The sequence below is a fragment of the Suillus fuscotomentosus genome (assembly GCF_016647785.1).
Source record: "Suillus fuscotomentosus strain FC203 chromosome Unknown F5891scaffold_111, whole genome shotgun sequence".
Lineage (NCBI taxonomy): Eukaryota > Fungi > Basidiomycota > Agaricomycetes > Boletales > Suillaceae > Suillus > Suillus fuscotomentosus.
In genome coordinates, this window is record NW_024539623.1 from 41,888 (window position 1) to 56,841 (window position 14,954).

The window sequence follows — 14,954 nt, forward strand, 5'->3', positions numbered from 1 at the left end:
TCCAACAAAAACGTCTCCAAGCCACGCGTGGAAAAAGGCTTACGGTAAAATTTAGCAGTGTCAGGATGATACACGTCACAAATAAGCGACCAGGCTTGCGAATGAGAAGGTCTGACAAATTCGGATTGTACGAATTTTCGGAACTAGAGATGGCACATAGCCGGGAATAGGGTCTGTATGGGCCGCTGCACCTCGGAATACATGTACGACGGTAATGAACAGCAGAGCTTCGGACAAAGGTACGTGATTCGGCGCTGAGGTGACCTATCGGGTTCTTGCAATGCATACACGGTTATAAAGCTGGAGCCGATCGCAACAATCATTCATCAGTCAACTGCGTGGATTGCTGTACATGACCATCTCGTCCTTCTGGTGAAGGATACCGCTTATGCTAAGCCACAGACTTCTTGAAAATAAAGGGACTTACACTCTCGTGTGTCCCTTCCTCCGATCAATCACTTGTATGGATGTAGCGTGAAGCTATGTCGCCCGTGTTGTCTACGCAGCGGTAGACAAATACACCATCATCGTAGACTTCCGGTTGTCCCACAACAGAAACAAGATGATCGTCAGGTGCATCAAAAATATGTACCGGATGGGACGCTGGAATGAAACCGACCGAAACTCCACCCAAAAGATATGGTGATCTTGTTCGACATCGATTGCAAAGACAGATTCGGGCAAGGAGACCATCTCCACAAGATCCTGCAGAGTGTCGACAGTAAGACCACTCAGCGGCACTGAGCTGAGAGGAAAGTGTGTGTGAGCCTACGGAAAAGGCTGATGTTTTTTTGTGTTACAATCCCCAATGAAGAGACTGTCCTGTCCCAATATCCACCATAGCCCGCACTTCACACCCAATCTCTACCTTACAAAGAGTGCAGGGTAAACTAGGAGGTCTCGGTGAAACCCCGAGCAAAAGCTCAAGCATGTACTGGATGTGGATGGAATATTGTGTCATATGCCATAACGTTTTGCAGGTCTGGCATAAACCTACTAGAAGTTAGCAAGAAACATGACAACACAGATGAAATAGCGGACTATTGCGAAACGACAAAGTTCCTCGGGGTAGGGATGAGCGCAACGCCCGCCATCGTCGCACTTGTGTGTCATCAATAAACGTTACATATTAGTAATAGTGATGTTATCTTGATTCTGCGAGTTCCGCAGCACCTTGCAATATATCTATCATAATAAAATAGAACGAATTTTTTTCACACAGGGAAGTCTGAAGGGACAATCAGGGTCCATAATTAATGTTCTTTATTTCAAAATAGTACATCCACGAGGGTCAAACATATTCCATCGTCTTTGCACAACGCCACATTCTCAATCGATTCGGAAACAGCCGAGAGCCTCGGTCCCTTGGTGAGTAGCTCGGTGTGTGGCCACCGCACCTGGGGATCCGAGGCTTCCTATTCCCCCACCTCCCCCAACTTACCCCAACTGCTGTGATAACTGCCCCTTCTTTTGATAGCTTCTCGGTCGGTATGCTGTACAGGCTTCTCTGCATTAATACTCATGCCAGGGCTGAAATGTGAAAAATAGCTTCTCGGGCATTGCCAACTGTCCTAGGATTATATCTAGGATGTACCTTGAATAATTCCTGCTGTACTTTCTGCGCTTCCGTGCACCAATTCTCTGGGAAGCAGTATCTGAGCGTTCCCAGCCCCATTTACCTCTTCTTCTCCGGTTTAAAAATATCATACACCTTTGGTGCTCTAGATCGACGCATTCCAAATTGAGTAATGGGTTACTTTCCCTAGTACTTCTCATCATGTATCGATACAGGCATGTGCTATATTAACAACAAGTCCCGGACTCTGTATCAATACACTGGCAGGTGCTGTTGACGATCCGAACTTCACCAAGTCCTGCTGCCTATTATTATTACCTTTTAACATAGACAATCCGTGGCGTTGCTATTTACAGTCCATAATTATGCTGTGTTCTTCCGAGAAGATATTCCGCAAGTCCAAACAATTGCATCCTTAAGAATGGGTATATTTGCATCAAGTAACACGCGGTGCAAGATCTAGACAGCATGCATATATACATAATGGTCAAGGTAACAAGAATATCGAGAAAAGCTTATGCGGGCTTCTTCAGGTGACGGACTTGCGAGGTCTGCGAACGGGCATCCTTCTAAAACCACGCTAAGAATTTTCAACTTACCTCTTTTAATGCTACCAAGCTTGTGAGTGTCTGTGAAACGGGTTGACAGGAGGCACATAATCAGTATTGTAATGATGTCAACATATATGGCGAAGCGCGCCTAGAATCGAACTAAACATCGAGCTCATGGTACAGAACGAAATCACGATGTGTAATGGGTGCAGAGAAGAGGTCGGCACTGATGACAGCAAGTTCATAAATAGACAGCGTTAGATATATCTAAGCTTGCAGTTATAAAATAGAGTATACTCACCTGCAAGATATATATTTACCCCCACCAAGGCGACTGCTACTACAGCTGCGGAACTTGCTGTGGTACCGCAACCTCTAGTTGACTATTATGGACAGAAAGTGCGAGGTTTGGCCGATCTGCATGAGGTCTATGCAAACCGGATGTAGACTTGTGTCCTGTCAGTGGGTTGCTAGGATTCAGCAAGTCTCTCAAGGTCGCTGTACGATGTCACTATCATCCCAGCCAACCTCCATCCCGCCCGCCTGCCGCATCAGGATCTTTACCTCCTGATCCCGCAAGGGCCGTGTCTCACGCCTGCATATGGCTTGTCTACCACCTCCTCGGCTCGGTGTTTGCCTATTTCCTACCCGCATGTCGTCGTCTATAGCTCCCAGTCTACGGCCGCTATGTTCTCCCTCCAGGTGACTAGAACCGGGACGGCAAGCTGATAAGAATGACGAGATTGGCATGATGGTGGCTGAGATGCCGTGATGGTGGCTGACGTAGACACCGAGGTGGTTGCGACGATAGACCAAATAGACTAAAATAAACGAACCTTTGACCGCCCGGACCTTTCCGATCATGGACATACACCCAGACTTTGGCGCGGACTCTGCGCAGACCTCGCAGACTGGCCATTTCCTATGCATGTTCTCTATATGAAAATGTCGCTTCGGAGATCTCACCCCGTATACCCCACTTCCTGAATCGTACCTCGGGCAGGGCAAGCATACCAAGCCTGTGCCTTACCACAATAATGAGGATTGTGCACTACCAGTGCAAGTCAGAGGATAGTGTGTACTACATCTTTATCATAGTCCGTTGACAGACAGTGCCCAGATAATTCAGAAAGTGCGGTTCCTCGGATCTCATATTCATATTTATCACAACTAACTCCCAGGCATCCACTTGAACAATCAGTGAGATAGATACAGGATTGTGGCAGCATGCGGCAGTGCCTGTACCTCAGTCCCAACCTAGCATTCTTGGAGAGTTTTATACTCGACTATCGGATGCTATCACATTCGTTTAGCTGTACCGCTTGGATGTCAGCAAGCTACACTTTGCCGCCCAAAGCCGGTATGCCAGGAAACAGAACATAATCTCTACACCCGCTAGGCCTCTTCGCCAAATGCAAGTGCACGACCTATTCATCCCCTGAGTCTAGTGCCGCACTTGAGGCGTTTTATCATATCCGAAACAGAAAACAAGGCGTTCTGGGTGCATACCGGTGCCCTGATTGTTATTTCTGGCAAGCGCGAATAGCAGTTCTCATTTCCGCTCTATTCTAAAAAGAAAATAGAAAATGGTAAGTTCCGCGGGAGACGCTGTTGAGAGGGCCACGTTCCGTGATATAGAGATGGGTGGTGCCTCGGCACCGAAAATCGTCCAGGTTTACAAAGTTGCATATAGTACCTGCTACCGGAACAGCTGTCATGCATAAGTCACTGCCCTCTGCCTGTCACGGGTTGATTACTGCTTCCTGGACATCGCACTCACCCAATATGGTTCTTGCTGGTCGTCAACGGGGCCTGAGTCATACGCTACAGCGCATGCCCAGCCAGCAGCAATGACGGCGTATAAATGGTATGAGAATCCCAATCATTTTAATATTCATAATCGCTGTATCCCAATATCGCCCATATAAACAAGACTCGTTCGCCCCAATATCTCTAGCAATATGTTCACCTCCTTGGGCAGCTTCGCAGTTTATCTTGCTCTCACATCATCTGTTCTCGGTGCTGCTATCCCCACAACCACAGTGACCACAACGTCTACCTCGGCCGCGACTTCCACATATTCTACAAATCCCCATGATGAAGTTGCTGGTGCTCTGTGGAAGAACAATGTTCACGATAAGGTCTATTCCTCTGAAGCGAGTACAGAAGGTGACCTATCAACGACGTTGAGTTACAAGCTTTTACTGACATACACTTCGTTGCACAGCTATTCGGCGATCTGGCGAACTCTGGAGGGGGATCGAGCACGAGGAGGTATCCCCACTTGGGCGTACACCCTCCCGGCGATCCGGCGAGATCCGGCACGGATTGGAACATCGGGATATTTCCGTTCTTCCTGACGTTTAAGGTTTGTTCCTGTACGAACATCGTCAAAGCTCGTACTGACGTCCCGCATACAGCTATCCCGAGTCATCCGAATTATCCTAATTCAGACTTTGATTATTTTTGAGCGAGGAGCTCCACGCCCTTGCTGCGTATGCGGACACACGGCAAGTTGGCTCCTTCGAGCCTCTACCATCGTTACCGAGTCCCGCATAATTCTTTTTTTGGCCAAGTGATACCTTAAAAGTGTTAATACCTGTCCTACAGCGGGACCTGGGACGTACCTCACTTTATACCGGTACACTTCACTCCAACGGACGTCTGATTACTTTTATTATGTTAAGTTGCGGTTACATATTTGTATTTGTACGGGTTGCAACGTTGAAATGTAGTTATTATTTCGTAGATTCTCTTACGAGAAAACTGATTTAATTAGAAATGCCTGGAGTCTGATGGCGCAGTCTTCGCGTAATAGAGCCTTTTGCTAATAAATATTCCTATCATTTTTCGGACATGATGCGGTGAATCGAGCGAAATTGGTATACCGAGGAGTCGATACTCCACTCTTCATATTCCGTTGACAGTTAATAAAACCCTTTGATTTCCGTTCATGTACTTATTCCATCATGCCATGACGCGCCTTAGATTCTCTCGGTGAGTCAGTCTGACCAGTTATGATGGCGACTCTGAGTTCTCATTGATCACGGCATGGAGAAGCCCGGCAACACCCGGCCACACTACTATAATCGATCTCCGCGTCACAGTATTTAACCTCCGCAAACAAACTTCTCGACCTCGTTTGATCACCAGCCCTTGTGCCATCAACGTTTCAACGATGTAGAGCCTTCGTGCACTTACGAGGAGAGGTGAGTTGTCTCTCTGAAACTAGCTTCTCTTTACGGATGATATCTGTATCACCAAATCCGAAGCCTTCGTGGCGGTGGTGAAAACACAACAAAAAAAACTAAGAACAGCCATCTGATCCTTCTTCGCATTTTTATTGAGGCGTGTAGCTTTGATGCTGATTCTGTTTGTATTCACAGGTGCTTGAAGTATATTGGCGCAATGTACCTGCTCCGCGGGCTCGCGTCTTTCTTTATGAGGCTTGGTGCGAGATGCCTGATGAGATGACTCATTGATATCGATTCGTACGTGACATTTTCACCAAATCCAAGTCACCGGCTGCAATGGCTCCACTCGCATGATCTAAAAACAGTCGTCTGACCGTTTTCGCTCCTTTGATTCTTGGCATTTCTTTCTTCCTGCGTTGTAGGGCATCACTGGTTATGCTATGATGTCTTGTGCGTGTATTGGTACATAATCATGTGTAGCGAGATATTAATGTGAAAGTTATTACAAGCATGGCGATGATTGTGTCAACAGCGTATCTGAGAACGGCCGTAGTCCAGTATGATGGTATGCATCGATGTTCAAAAGAATTGCAATGAATATAATAAAGATAAAAAGAAGGTTCATGTTCTCTTTCCCAACATTTCTGCCATCTTGGCTTCCCTTTCTCTCTGGAAGAGGGTGAATCGCAATACTAAAAAACTAACATGAGAGCTCGTACCTCGTCTGTAGCCTTCACGATCCTCAATTTTTCGATCTCGCGGGCGCATTCTGCCATGCGATCCTCCATCTCCCTTACAATTTCCCTCTCCGCTTCCAAGCGTTCCTCTTGAGCCTTGACCTCTACTTGCTTGCCCTCCCACCGCGCACGCTCCTCCTCAGCACGAGCCCTTACTTCCAGGAACGTGCTCTCAGCTTGCTGAGCGGCCAAGAGTGACTTGGAGTGGGCTGCCTCTGCTCTGGTCTCAAGTTTGCAGGCGGCCTTGTGAAGATCTTGCAGAGCCGCGAGAGACTTAAGAGCCCGTGCCAATGCAGCTTTTTCCAACTTAGATTCTGTCTTCAAAAGCTTGGAAAAACACTTCGACTCTCGTTCTAACAAAGGGCTTCAGTTTACGAAAGAAACTTGGAGTCGTAATGACGGAATACTCACTCTCATCCTTGATTATTTTTTCTTTCTGCTTCTTACTCAAAGATCTCTCAGCGATGACGCCCCGTTGGACCACACCCTCATCTACATCTGGCTCGGCGTTTGGACCGGTGAGGACCGACCCGCTCTGGAAGGCTGCTGTCGCCTCAGCCACTGATCTAGTCGTGCGATTGCTTCTTGTTGTGCGCACAGACGCCTTTCTTCCCAACGGAGGGGTATGTCCGTCTTCCATACTATGAGCGAAAGGTGCATCCTCATCTATGTCCTCCGTACACACGGGAAGCGATTGGATCGACGGGGACCTGCTGCGGTCTGGATGATTTTCGCCGTGACGCTTTGTGAACTCCGCGTGGCTGTCCCCCATACCAAAATATTCTTTTTGGGCGAGGCATTTGAGCCTGGGATGTTACCGTTTGGTGTAGGAGTATTTCCTGATTTTTTTGGCATCGAGAGGTTTTGCCCCTGACTGTTGGATTGCTTGATGTCAATGTTCTCGGCAGGATACTGGAGCGCGTCGAAGTACTGTGTTTTTCCACTGGGCGTTGAAGACAAAACACGCTCCATCTAATGGTGCCGGTGAAGTCAAGTTGAAGTATTTGTCTAGGCAATCCCGAAATGTTAGACTGACTTGGAATAACAACGTCATTGTCAGTCAGTGGATACGTCACCGATCATGATGACTCAGCGTGTGATCATGTCTTCATGTCCGCTCATGCCAGGCAGCCTGTCGACGCCGCACCGGGTATGCGTGATATCGATAAATCGTGATCGAATTGCGTGGTGTACAAAACTAACATACACTAGGTCACAGTGGCAGTAGTAAATATCACAACATGTACACGAGTAGAACGTACAGTCTGAGTGACACGCGAAACCATATTGGTTCAAATTAATGGTAGCGGCGGCGGGACAGAGCTTGCTAGTGAAGAATGAGTGAACTACTGACATGGTGATCGGCTTTGATTATTTCAATTCCAAAGGTAGCGTTCGTCTTGGCCTGCAAGTGAGGGTCACCAAATACTGATGTGGACAACGATCCTCGTAGTCGATTAGGTAGCTGCGTCAGACTTATAGCATAACTCTATGTACGATAAATCTCCATCAAATTTGTCTGAACGAGGAACATCCTACAATACAATAATTCATCGCACCTGCCAGTCACGTTCCTGAATTTATCACGTTTTGACCACCATCCTCCGCGCCCCATAGGTTTTAGTTGGGTCATCGAGTGGTGTCGCGAGACCTTGTAGAGGTCTACCAGAGATTCTCGAGGTCCCGCGTGCTGACGGAAAGCAGTTCGTCATCATGGTCAGCGTATAGAGCCTTGACGATTTCCTGCTCTTTCCATCCTCCACCCTTGACAGGTTCCAACGTGTACTCGACTGACAGTGCCGATAAGGCGCCACCATAAGCATGCGAAATACCTTGGATATTAATAATGATATTGAGAACACTCCGAAATATTCTGGTGCCATAGAGCTTACCTGTGTCGATGACAAGCACTTTTCCGTCACACCTAGCTGCAATGCTGTCAAATTGCGGGGTGTGACCCATCACCATACGACGAGTGCCTGTCTTTTCGAGAACCTCGTCGACCATTCGGCATACCTTCCTTTCATCCTCATCGGCCCAGCCACGGTACCACAACGGCCCATCGCTACCGTACAGGCGGGCTTCCTCGCGAGTCGTGCCTGCAGGGAGACCAGGGTATGAACTGGGTGGGTGTGGTTGAGGTTGAGGCTTACGCTCTCTCAACCTGTGTAAAAGCGATGATCCAAGGTTATTAATAGCACTTGGGAACGGTTGCAGATTTGGGTATGTAGGAGCCAAACCACCATGCACAAATGAGAAAGCAGCATGCGAAAGAGGTCCTGCATTGGCACGTGCAAATGCACTTCCATCTGGTACTGGGTAATCGGTGTTGGGAGGGCCAAGTAAACCGTGAAGAGGAAGTCGCGCAGCGGTCGTATAATTCTCTGCCCATGCATCCGCAAGCCAGCCAGTCGTGACAGCTTCCAGGCGGCTCCCGCGAGGCTCAAAAGTCTTCTTCTCCGACTCCAAAACGTAACTGTGATCAACCTCAATGGCAACGCATGCTCCGTGGATGACATCACTTACCGCCAATCACCTGGTGGAGAACTGGCTCAGTCATGTGCTCCACGTTATGAGATTTATTGCATACCTATCGCGTTCATATACTCATGATTTCCGAGGATAGACAACACGATGCCGTTGACGGCTAAGGCTTGCTCACGAAGGTCTTCCATCCAATTAAACAACTCGATGGTGTCATCGCCCCTGCAAACATATTGAGTGGGATCGAAATGCCAGTCGGAAGCCCTCACCTGTCAATGATGTCACCAGTCTGCACAAAAACATCCACTTTGCCGCTCCAATTATTGTTCTCGTCCACGACGCCGGCCATTTGTAAGATACGCTCTGCATTTCCAATGTCACCATGTATATCGCCTACAGCAATAATTTTGCGCGAGAAACGTGGGCGAGGCTCGCGTGTATATTCGTACTCATCGGTAGCGATGACTACTTCCTCAGGCTGTTCTACAGGTTTGAACCTGAAAGGTGCCTGCACGGCGGCTTGGGCATATCCAATGAGACCTGACAGAGCCAGTGAAAGCTGCAGTCCAGTTCCGAGGTGAGGTGCGGGCCCAAGAGGCGAGGAAGAGGATTGTGCATAATACGCAAGTGAGAGCGCGAGTAAAGGGAGGGCTATGAAAGCCAAAGTTGTTCTACGAGGCATGTCTGTAAAATGACTGTGTCTGTTCGATACTACAGAGTAATCAGAGAAGAGGCATACTGAGTAAAGCGCACTATATAGCTCACTATTGGAACCACGACAATCCGGAACACTTAAGCGAAGACCACTGCCAAGATCGATGGAATGTCTGCTGCTCCGAATCACTCCAGGGGGAAGGAAAGGAAGAAGTCTCAAGCTGTGTTGCAGGGTTGCGGCGTGCTTAGTATTTGAAGTTCGAACAAACACTAGACACCTCAATTGATTCAGCCTCAAGGCCGCGGTGGAGTAGAGAGCAAGGTCACCAACGTGGCTGGCGGCGTGTACTCGTGCTGCAGTACGGCATGTGAACTAAATTGTGAACTGCCCAAATTGGACATGATGTGAAACAGCGGAAGCAGACGACGGTACTTGTCTACGGAAAGTCGCGTGCATACACGTACGTACGGTGCTGGCTTTGACTGGCGAGGCGGGGCATCAAACCCATCCAAGCCTGTGCAGGCAGGCAGTACGGAAATCATAAATACGTGAATATCTCAAAAATCTAACGCAGGAACACCTTTAAGACCCTCCTTCACCACCTTCTTGAACCGGCGCTTCAGCACTTTGTTACGATGCAAAGATAACTGGAATTGGAGTGAAGTTAGCAGGGTCGAACCATGGTAAACATTGGGCTTCTTCGAGAACACGGTGTAGAACGCATGCATCCCTAGCCTGTGGATGTTGACGATGAGAACAACGAAGTACAACGCCGAGGTCAATGCTCACCATGACACAGAATATGTCTGCAAATCGCAAGCTCCGCCGCTGTCGCGCGCAACCTTGTTGCACGACTGGTGACGTATTGCGGTATAGGTATATCTGATAACATGTCTGATCACATCTATTTTCGGTAAGTAACATGAATCTGAGGTTGATATGTATTAGATTCAACTTACTGTTCAAGAATTTTTGATTCTTCACAATATCTAAACCCCAGCTCATGATATAATGGTGCATCTTCGTTGCAGCAATGATGAAACTTTGATAGACATTGACATGTGCAGTATGCAGCCCATTCAACTGGGTGTCCGTGTAGATCATATGACTTCTAGATTTCGCCATACTGGGGGCGATTAGTCGATGGCCAATGAAGGATATACCATACTCACAGTAACATCTTACGAGTGAACGCCACGCCAGGACGCCGTTTCTTGTCGACTGTGAGCGAATACTCGAGGTCTAGAACGTTGAATATTGGAAGTCTATCATGATGCGCATGAGAAGGAAATACTCACCGTGTCCATCATACCTCGAGTAATCAGCCATGACCGAGAGGTTAGACATATCGATCAGCAAGCCACACCAAGGAAAATCTATTGTCTTCAAGCAATAACATAGTAAGGAAGTATGATTAAACATACGTCTTTGGTTGTCTTCAATAATGTTCGCTCCTTGGATGGAATCATGCTCGAAATTCGTCAATGTCTTTTGCTTGGACACGATGCAACCGTATTCAGGATGCCCTAGCGGATTCAGAATATGAGGTGTGGTAGAGCACGAAGCACGCTAGTTTACCTTCGTACATGACGTCTAGGAACCGCCTTGCCTTTGCCAAGCTAGTTGTCACATATAGATAGTCGTCAATCCATCGAAGCAATAACTATGCGTTGGGGTCAATATGCTCTTATAAAAAAGGAAGAAACACGCACGCTTTGGGGGTCATCAAAGATGTTCAAACGAGTTCTCTCTAAATCCCCGTAGAAAAACGAGCACAAGAGAGCCGATAGTACAGATCCTTGAGGGATGCCAACAACTTGTCGATAATAACGCTCGCCGATCTGACAAAAAACGTCAGGGACTTGTGACAACCTTCCAAGACAATTAGAACAGACCTTCACGAGGTTTTCCCTTATGTGCTCTTCGAGGAGCTTGAGAGTGGCCACCTTGTTCTGAAATTCATACTGAACCTACACGACGGTGAATGACCGGTATAAGCCATGCACTAAGCGACCAACCTGATCTATGAAGATCGTGTTCCGTAGGAAAGCAGCCATTTCACGAGCATACGCCACAAAGTCCGTGGATTCATCTTGGGGAATACCTCATCAACACGTGACCAGCGGCTTGATATACAATAACCCACCGTCTGAATCTGCCCGCTTGATATAGTTGCGTTTGATCTTTTTAAAATCAGCTGCAACCTGCCCGTGCTTCCGTATCATATAGTTGTCCTGCGTGATCATGTGAGTTTTGGAACTGAAAGCAGACGTGACTGTTTACCTCGGATATTATGTTGTGAATGATCTTCAGCAGCATTGATTGATCTATGGTGTCGAAGCATGCTTGCACGTCAACTTTGACGAAATATAGTTTCGGACTATGAAATACACGGGTCAGTGATACGAATCCAATCGAATTGATAGATCACACAGTTTCCTTAACGGTGCGTCCTTCGATAACTCCGTCTTAAACCTCCTCAGCTTTTGGTATATCTCGTTGGAGCTGAAAACGGACGCTCCAAGGAGGTCTGGTTGTTGTTGCTAGCCATGACATCAGCAAGAGTCATCTCAACGTAGCACGAAATGAGCCACCTTCTCATATGTCAAAATCGCAAATGTCGTCTTCAGAGTCTGGTTGATTGATAGCGGTGGCCTTGTAGACTGACCCTGCCTAGCAATGTGCAAGAGTTCAACCGATTTCACTGAGAGAAACGGACCTTGGGGTGTGCTCTTCGTCGTAAATTAACAATGGGGCGAACACCAGTTTCCTTGGGCAGCAAGCGGATGAAGGCAAATCCGAGTTGTCGTTGGCGCAAGATCTCTTCTGCTTCATGCTACAGAAGCGTAAGAACTAAGCCACACCAGTAATTTAAGACGAACCTTCTCGACCTCTTGGAACGTCTTTTCACTGAGTCGGTCTATCAAAGGTGCACAGAGGATTTCCCAGTCATCTTGCCGAAAGTAAAGGACGTGCTTTCGCAATGCGGATGACTCCGTGACGTAGAACGTCGTCTGGAAACGTTTGTGTCGATAAGATGTCTCCATCTTAGTCGAAGAAAATACGAACTCTGAGAAGCGGAAGCAGGAAGGAGTCGAAATACCAGAAGAGAAATTCTTCAAGAAGTTCACGACGTTTGAGAGAATCCGTCACGGATACTCTATGCTGCTTCCGGGCGCCCTCACCGGGAGGCATCAACCAGTCGCATTCTGACGTGCTGAAACCTTGAAGTACGTGATGTAATGTAGACGTTTCGAATCTCCGGCATACAATGAATTCATTAAGATCTGATGAGTGTCAGCCAAATATAAGCATGTGAGAGATAAACACACATACAGCTTTGAAAAACCTCAAAATTCTTCTCGCATCCCCAGAAAGCTTTCGGAATAACAGCCTTGGTCACGAGTATAGCATAGCGAAAAACCTAGTTAAACGGTTAGTGATAATGCACCCACGAGTCTCTGAGTCGTACCTTAGCGTGACTACAAGTGAATTCCAGGAATCGCGGCTTGTGTTCTATTTCATTTTTACCCGGAACTCGATCTGCGATGGTGCTGTTTCCTACGGAGTCAATCGTCATGTTCATTTGCGACGCTTGCGATTTCAGTTGGATTGAGTTCTCGGACACCATTTCCTGCCGAACAGATAGAAAAAAAAGCTGTGACAATGTTCTATTTTGCTCACCAGTATGATGCTGCTGTCCATCGTCTTGTTGTCCGTTGTCGTGATCTATGGGCGAAGATGAGACTAGCGCGCGCTATGACTTGAAGCTTGTCTACCTTGGATGGACAAACTGTGTCTCTAAGTAGCTTATAATGACATTTGCCATGTCTCCAGATCATCTTGTCCAAAAGCACAAGCACTTCCTTCAGCCGCTTCGGTGTCTTGCATGTTCCAAAGAGCTATAAAGTACATTCATTCGACGTCTGTGTACCTTGACAGACCTAGCCTCACCTGAATTTCACGCTCTCTGTCAGCAAAATTCGGCTGCTTATAGGTTTCTTTAGCGGCTGACGGCTGACTGAATACGTTGGATAGACCGTATTGCAACGGAAAGATATATTTGCTCAGATGTCTGGCCTTCTGTGCTTGCAGGCGCGGGTCAGGGTCCTGATATGCGCCAGCTTGTGGCTGCGCTTGACGAAAGTAAGAAGGATTCAACCGGTTAAGCACATCTTCACGATGATCAATGAATGTAAATCCAATATGTATGGAAGCTTACGGGTACAAGGCAAGCCCACAACGATACTTTGCGACGCACGATCACGATTCGGTCGCGCGTAAAACATCCGTGCACGAATGAATGAAATATCAGCTGATGTTCGCCTGATGAACTGGTCAGCGAAACGAGCAAAATGTAACATCCCTTCTCTCACCGTTCCGAAGGAATAGCGTCCAACTGGATGACACTCTTCGAGGGAACTTTACGGAGGTTATTCCATACGATGAGCTTGAGGCGTTTGCGTGGTCCTGAGCCCTCCAAGGGGTCTCTCTTCCGCTTTCCAAGGTCATTTATACAAGATTCACTCGAAGGCAAGTACCAACTAAGTGTCGGAGGTGTAGCGTAAATCAACGGCATACCCGTCATTTGACACAAACACTCGTTCGGGAGTTTAATGAAAATGGAAGTCTTGGTCAGGAGATGCAACATGGCATCTGCCCCGATTCTGTAGCAAGAGAAAAGTTAGTGATGGACCTCATGGTAATCATTGCTTTACCTTGTCAATAGATTTGACCATTCTGGGGCTTGCAGAGCCGTGATAATTGTGTTCACAAAAGTGTTCGTAAAACCGCATGGAGCAGCGGTCGCTTCAAGAGCCTGTGTCTAATTGAATATAAAGTGTATAAATGTCGTATGGGCTGCTTACTCTCTTATATCCCGATGTTATGATATTGTCTGGCTTGGACTTTGAATTTGATGCCCCAAATAGACGTTCCTGGGCCTTCTGAATGACCTTCAGAGCACGTTAGATACTGTTTTCTTGGTGAATAATTAGGATACATGCTTGCACATACCTCTTTCATATCAACATATGGCTCGGATGCCGAAAATTGTGTACGTTCCGTGGTAGACTCTTTTGACAAGCAAACAAATGAGCAGGTAAGCAGTTCCCGAAACTGGACAGAGTCGGGTGCTTGCAGTGGAAAGTCAGACTGCCCGTCGCCACAGGTCTGTTTGTAGGATTCTTCCTTCACAATTTTCTGAAGATAAGCCTGGAGGTTATGAACTTCCGCGTAGTAGAAATTAAGAACGTCTAGGGTCAGGCGTTTTTTGGTAACTGACATGGCAGCATACAATTCAACGTGGGATATCCCACGGACACGAATATGAAGGATGAAAGTGACTGAAACAATCGGAGTATTATTAGTGTCGTAGTGCAACTGTACGCGCCTTACAAATGTTGAGAAAAGTCACAAAACACGATATGTCACACCACGTGACTAGCTACTACGCAAGCAGAGACGATGCTGATGAAGTAGAGCTGATCACGAACAAATTGACGGTCCGGTGTGACTGTGTGACAGCTGACCAATCTTGCAGCGCCACCGCCTCGCGTGAAACTGCCACAAGTCCAGACGCGACCCCAGAAGTTCTAAGTCCAGCCCATCCAGAGTTTGAAATCGGCACGGAATACGTGCGGGACGGATCAGCGGACGCTGTGGGCGGCGAAAATCGACGGTTTTGAGCTGCGGGAGAGCTCCAAAAGCTGCTGGACGGCTCAGAGGGTGCCTGGGTGAGCAGGTGAGCACAATGTA

General features: G+C 47.4%; 4 protein-coding genes across 4 annotated transcripts; all 4 read right to left on the bottom strand.

Annotated features, from left to right (window-relative positions):
• Positions 1 to 5,595: 5,595 nt before the first annotated feature.
• On the bottom strand, positions 5,596 to 7,196 carry F5891DRAFT_1209400 (uncharacterized protein). Its single transcript, XM_041369136.1, has 3 exons — positions 6,470 to 7,196; positions 6,041 to 6,411; positions 5,596 to 5,990 (listed from the first exon to the last, which is right to left on the bottom strand). The coding sequence occupies exons 1-3, from the start codon at positions 6,828 to 6,830 to the stop codon at positions 5,943 to 5,945; spliced, it is 780 nt and encodes a 259-aa protein (XP_041218563.1). The 5' UTR covers positions 6,831 to 7,196; the 3' UTR covers positions 5,596 to 5,942.
• Positions 7,197 to 7,278: 82 nt separating this feature from the next.
• Positions 7,279 to 9,554, bottom strand: F5891DRAFT_1153593 (Metallo-dependent phosphatase-like protein). Its single transcript, XM_041365192.1, has 6 exons — positions 9,308 to 9,554; positions 8,812 to 9,253; positions 8,649 to 8,764; positions 8,585 to 8,594; positions 7,951 to 8,534; positions 7,279 to 7,890 (listed from the first exon to the last, which is right to left on the bottom strand). The coding sequence occupies exons 2-6, from the start codon at positions 9,222 to 9,224 to the stop codon at positions 7,721 to 7,723; spliced, it is 1,293 nt and encodes a 430-aa protein (XP_041218564.1). The 5' UTR covers positions 9,225 to 9,253; positions 9,308 to 9,554; the 3' UTR covers positions 7,279 to 7,720.
• A 2,923-nt stretch (positions 9,555 to 12,477) lies between these two features.
• Positions 12,478 to 12,828, bottom strand: F5891DRAFT_963616 (uncharacterized protein; the record flags this gene model as incomplete). Its single annotated transcript, XM_041376023.1, has 2 exons — positions 12,478 to 12,621; positions 12,670 to 12,828. 2 exons carry the CDS (start codon positions 12,826 to 12,828, stop codon positions 12,478 to 12,480), a joined length of 303 nt encoding a protein of 100 aa, XP_041218565.1.
• A 49-nt stretch (positions 12,829 to 12,877) lies between these two features.
• On the bottom strand, positions 12,878 to 13,307 carry F5891DRAFT_963610 (uncharacterized protein; the record flags this gene model as incomplete). The annotated part of the gene is made up of 2 exons (XM_041376022.1): positions 12,878 to 13,099; positions 13,122 to 13,307. Coding segments are annotated over 2 exons (408 nt in total), but the record flags the coding sequence as incomplete, so codon positions are not given.
• Positions 13,308 to 14,954: the final 1,647 nt, after the last annotated feature.

Excerpts from the sequence above, each read along its gene's own strand:
- F5891DRAFT_1209400 (XM_041369136.1), bottom strand. The coding sequence starts at position 6,830 with ATGGGGGACAGCCACGCGGAGTTCACAAAGCGTCACGGCGAAAATCAT. Across the intron at positions 6,412-6,469 it reads AAAAATAATCAAGGATGAGA|AACGAGAGTCGAAGTGTTTT; the intron begins GTGAGTATTCCG and ends GCCCTTTGTTAG. Across the intron at positions 5,991-6,040 it reads TCGTGAAGGCTACAGACGAG|AGAGAAAGGGAAGCCAAGAT; the intron begins GTACGAGCTCTC and ends ACCCTCTTCCAG.
- F5891DRAFT_1153593 (XM_041365192.1), bottom strand. The coding sequence starts at position 9,224 with ATGCCTCGTAGAACAACTTTGGCTTTCATAGCCCTCCCTTTACTCGCG. Across the intron at positions 8,765-8,811 it reads ACTGGTGACATCATTGACAG|GGGCGATGACACCATCGAGT; the intron begins GTGAGGGCTTCC and ends ATATGTTTGCAG. Across the intron at positions 7,891-7,950 it reads AGTGCTTGTCATCGACACAG|GTATTTCGCATGCTTATGGT; the intron begins GTAAGCTCTATG and ends TTAATATCCAAG.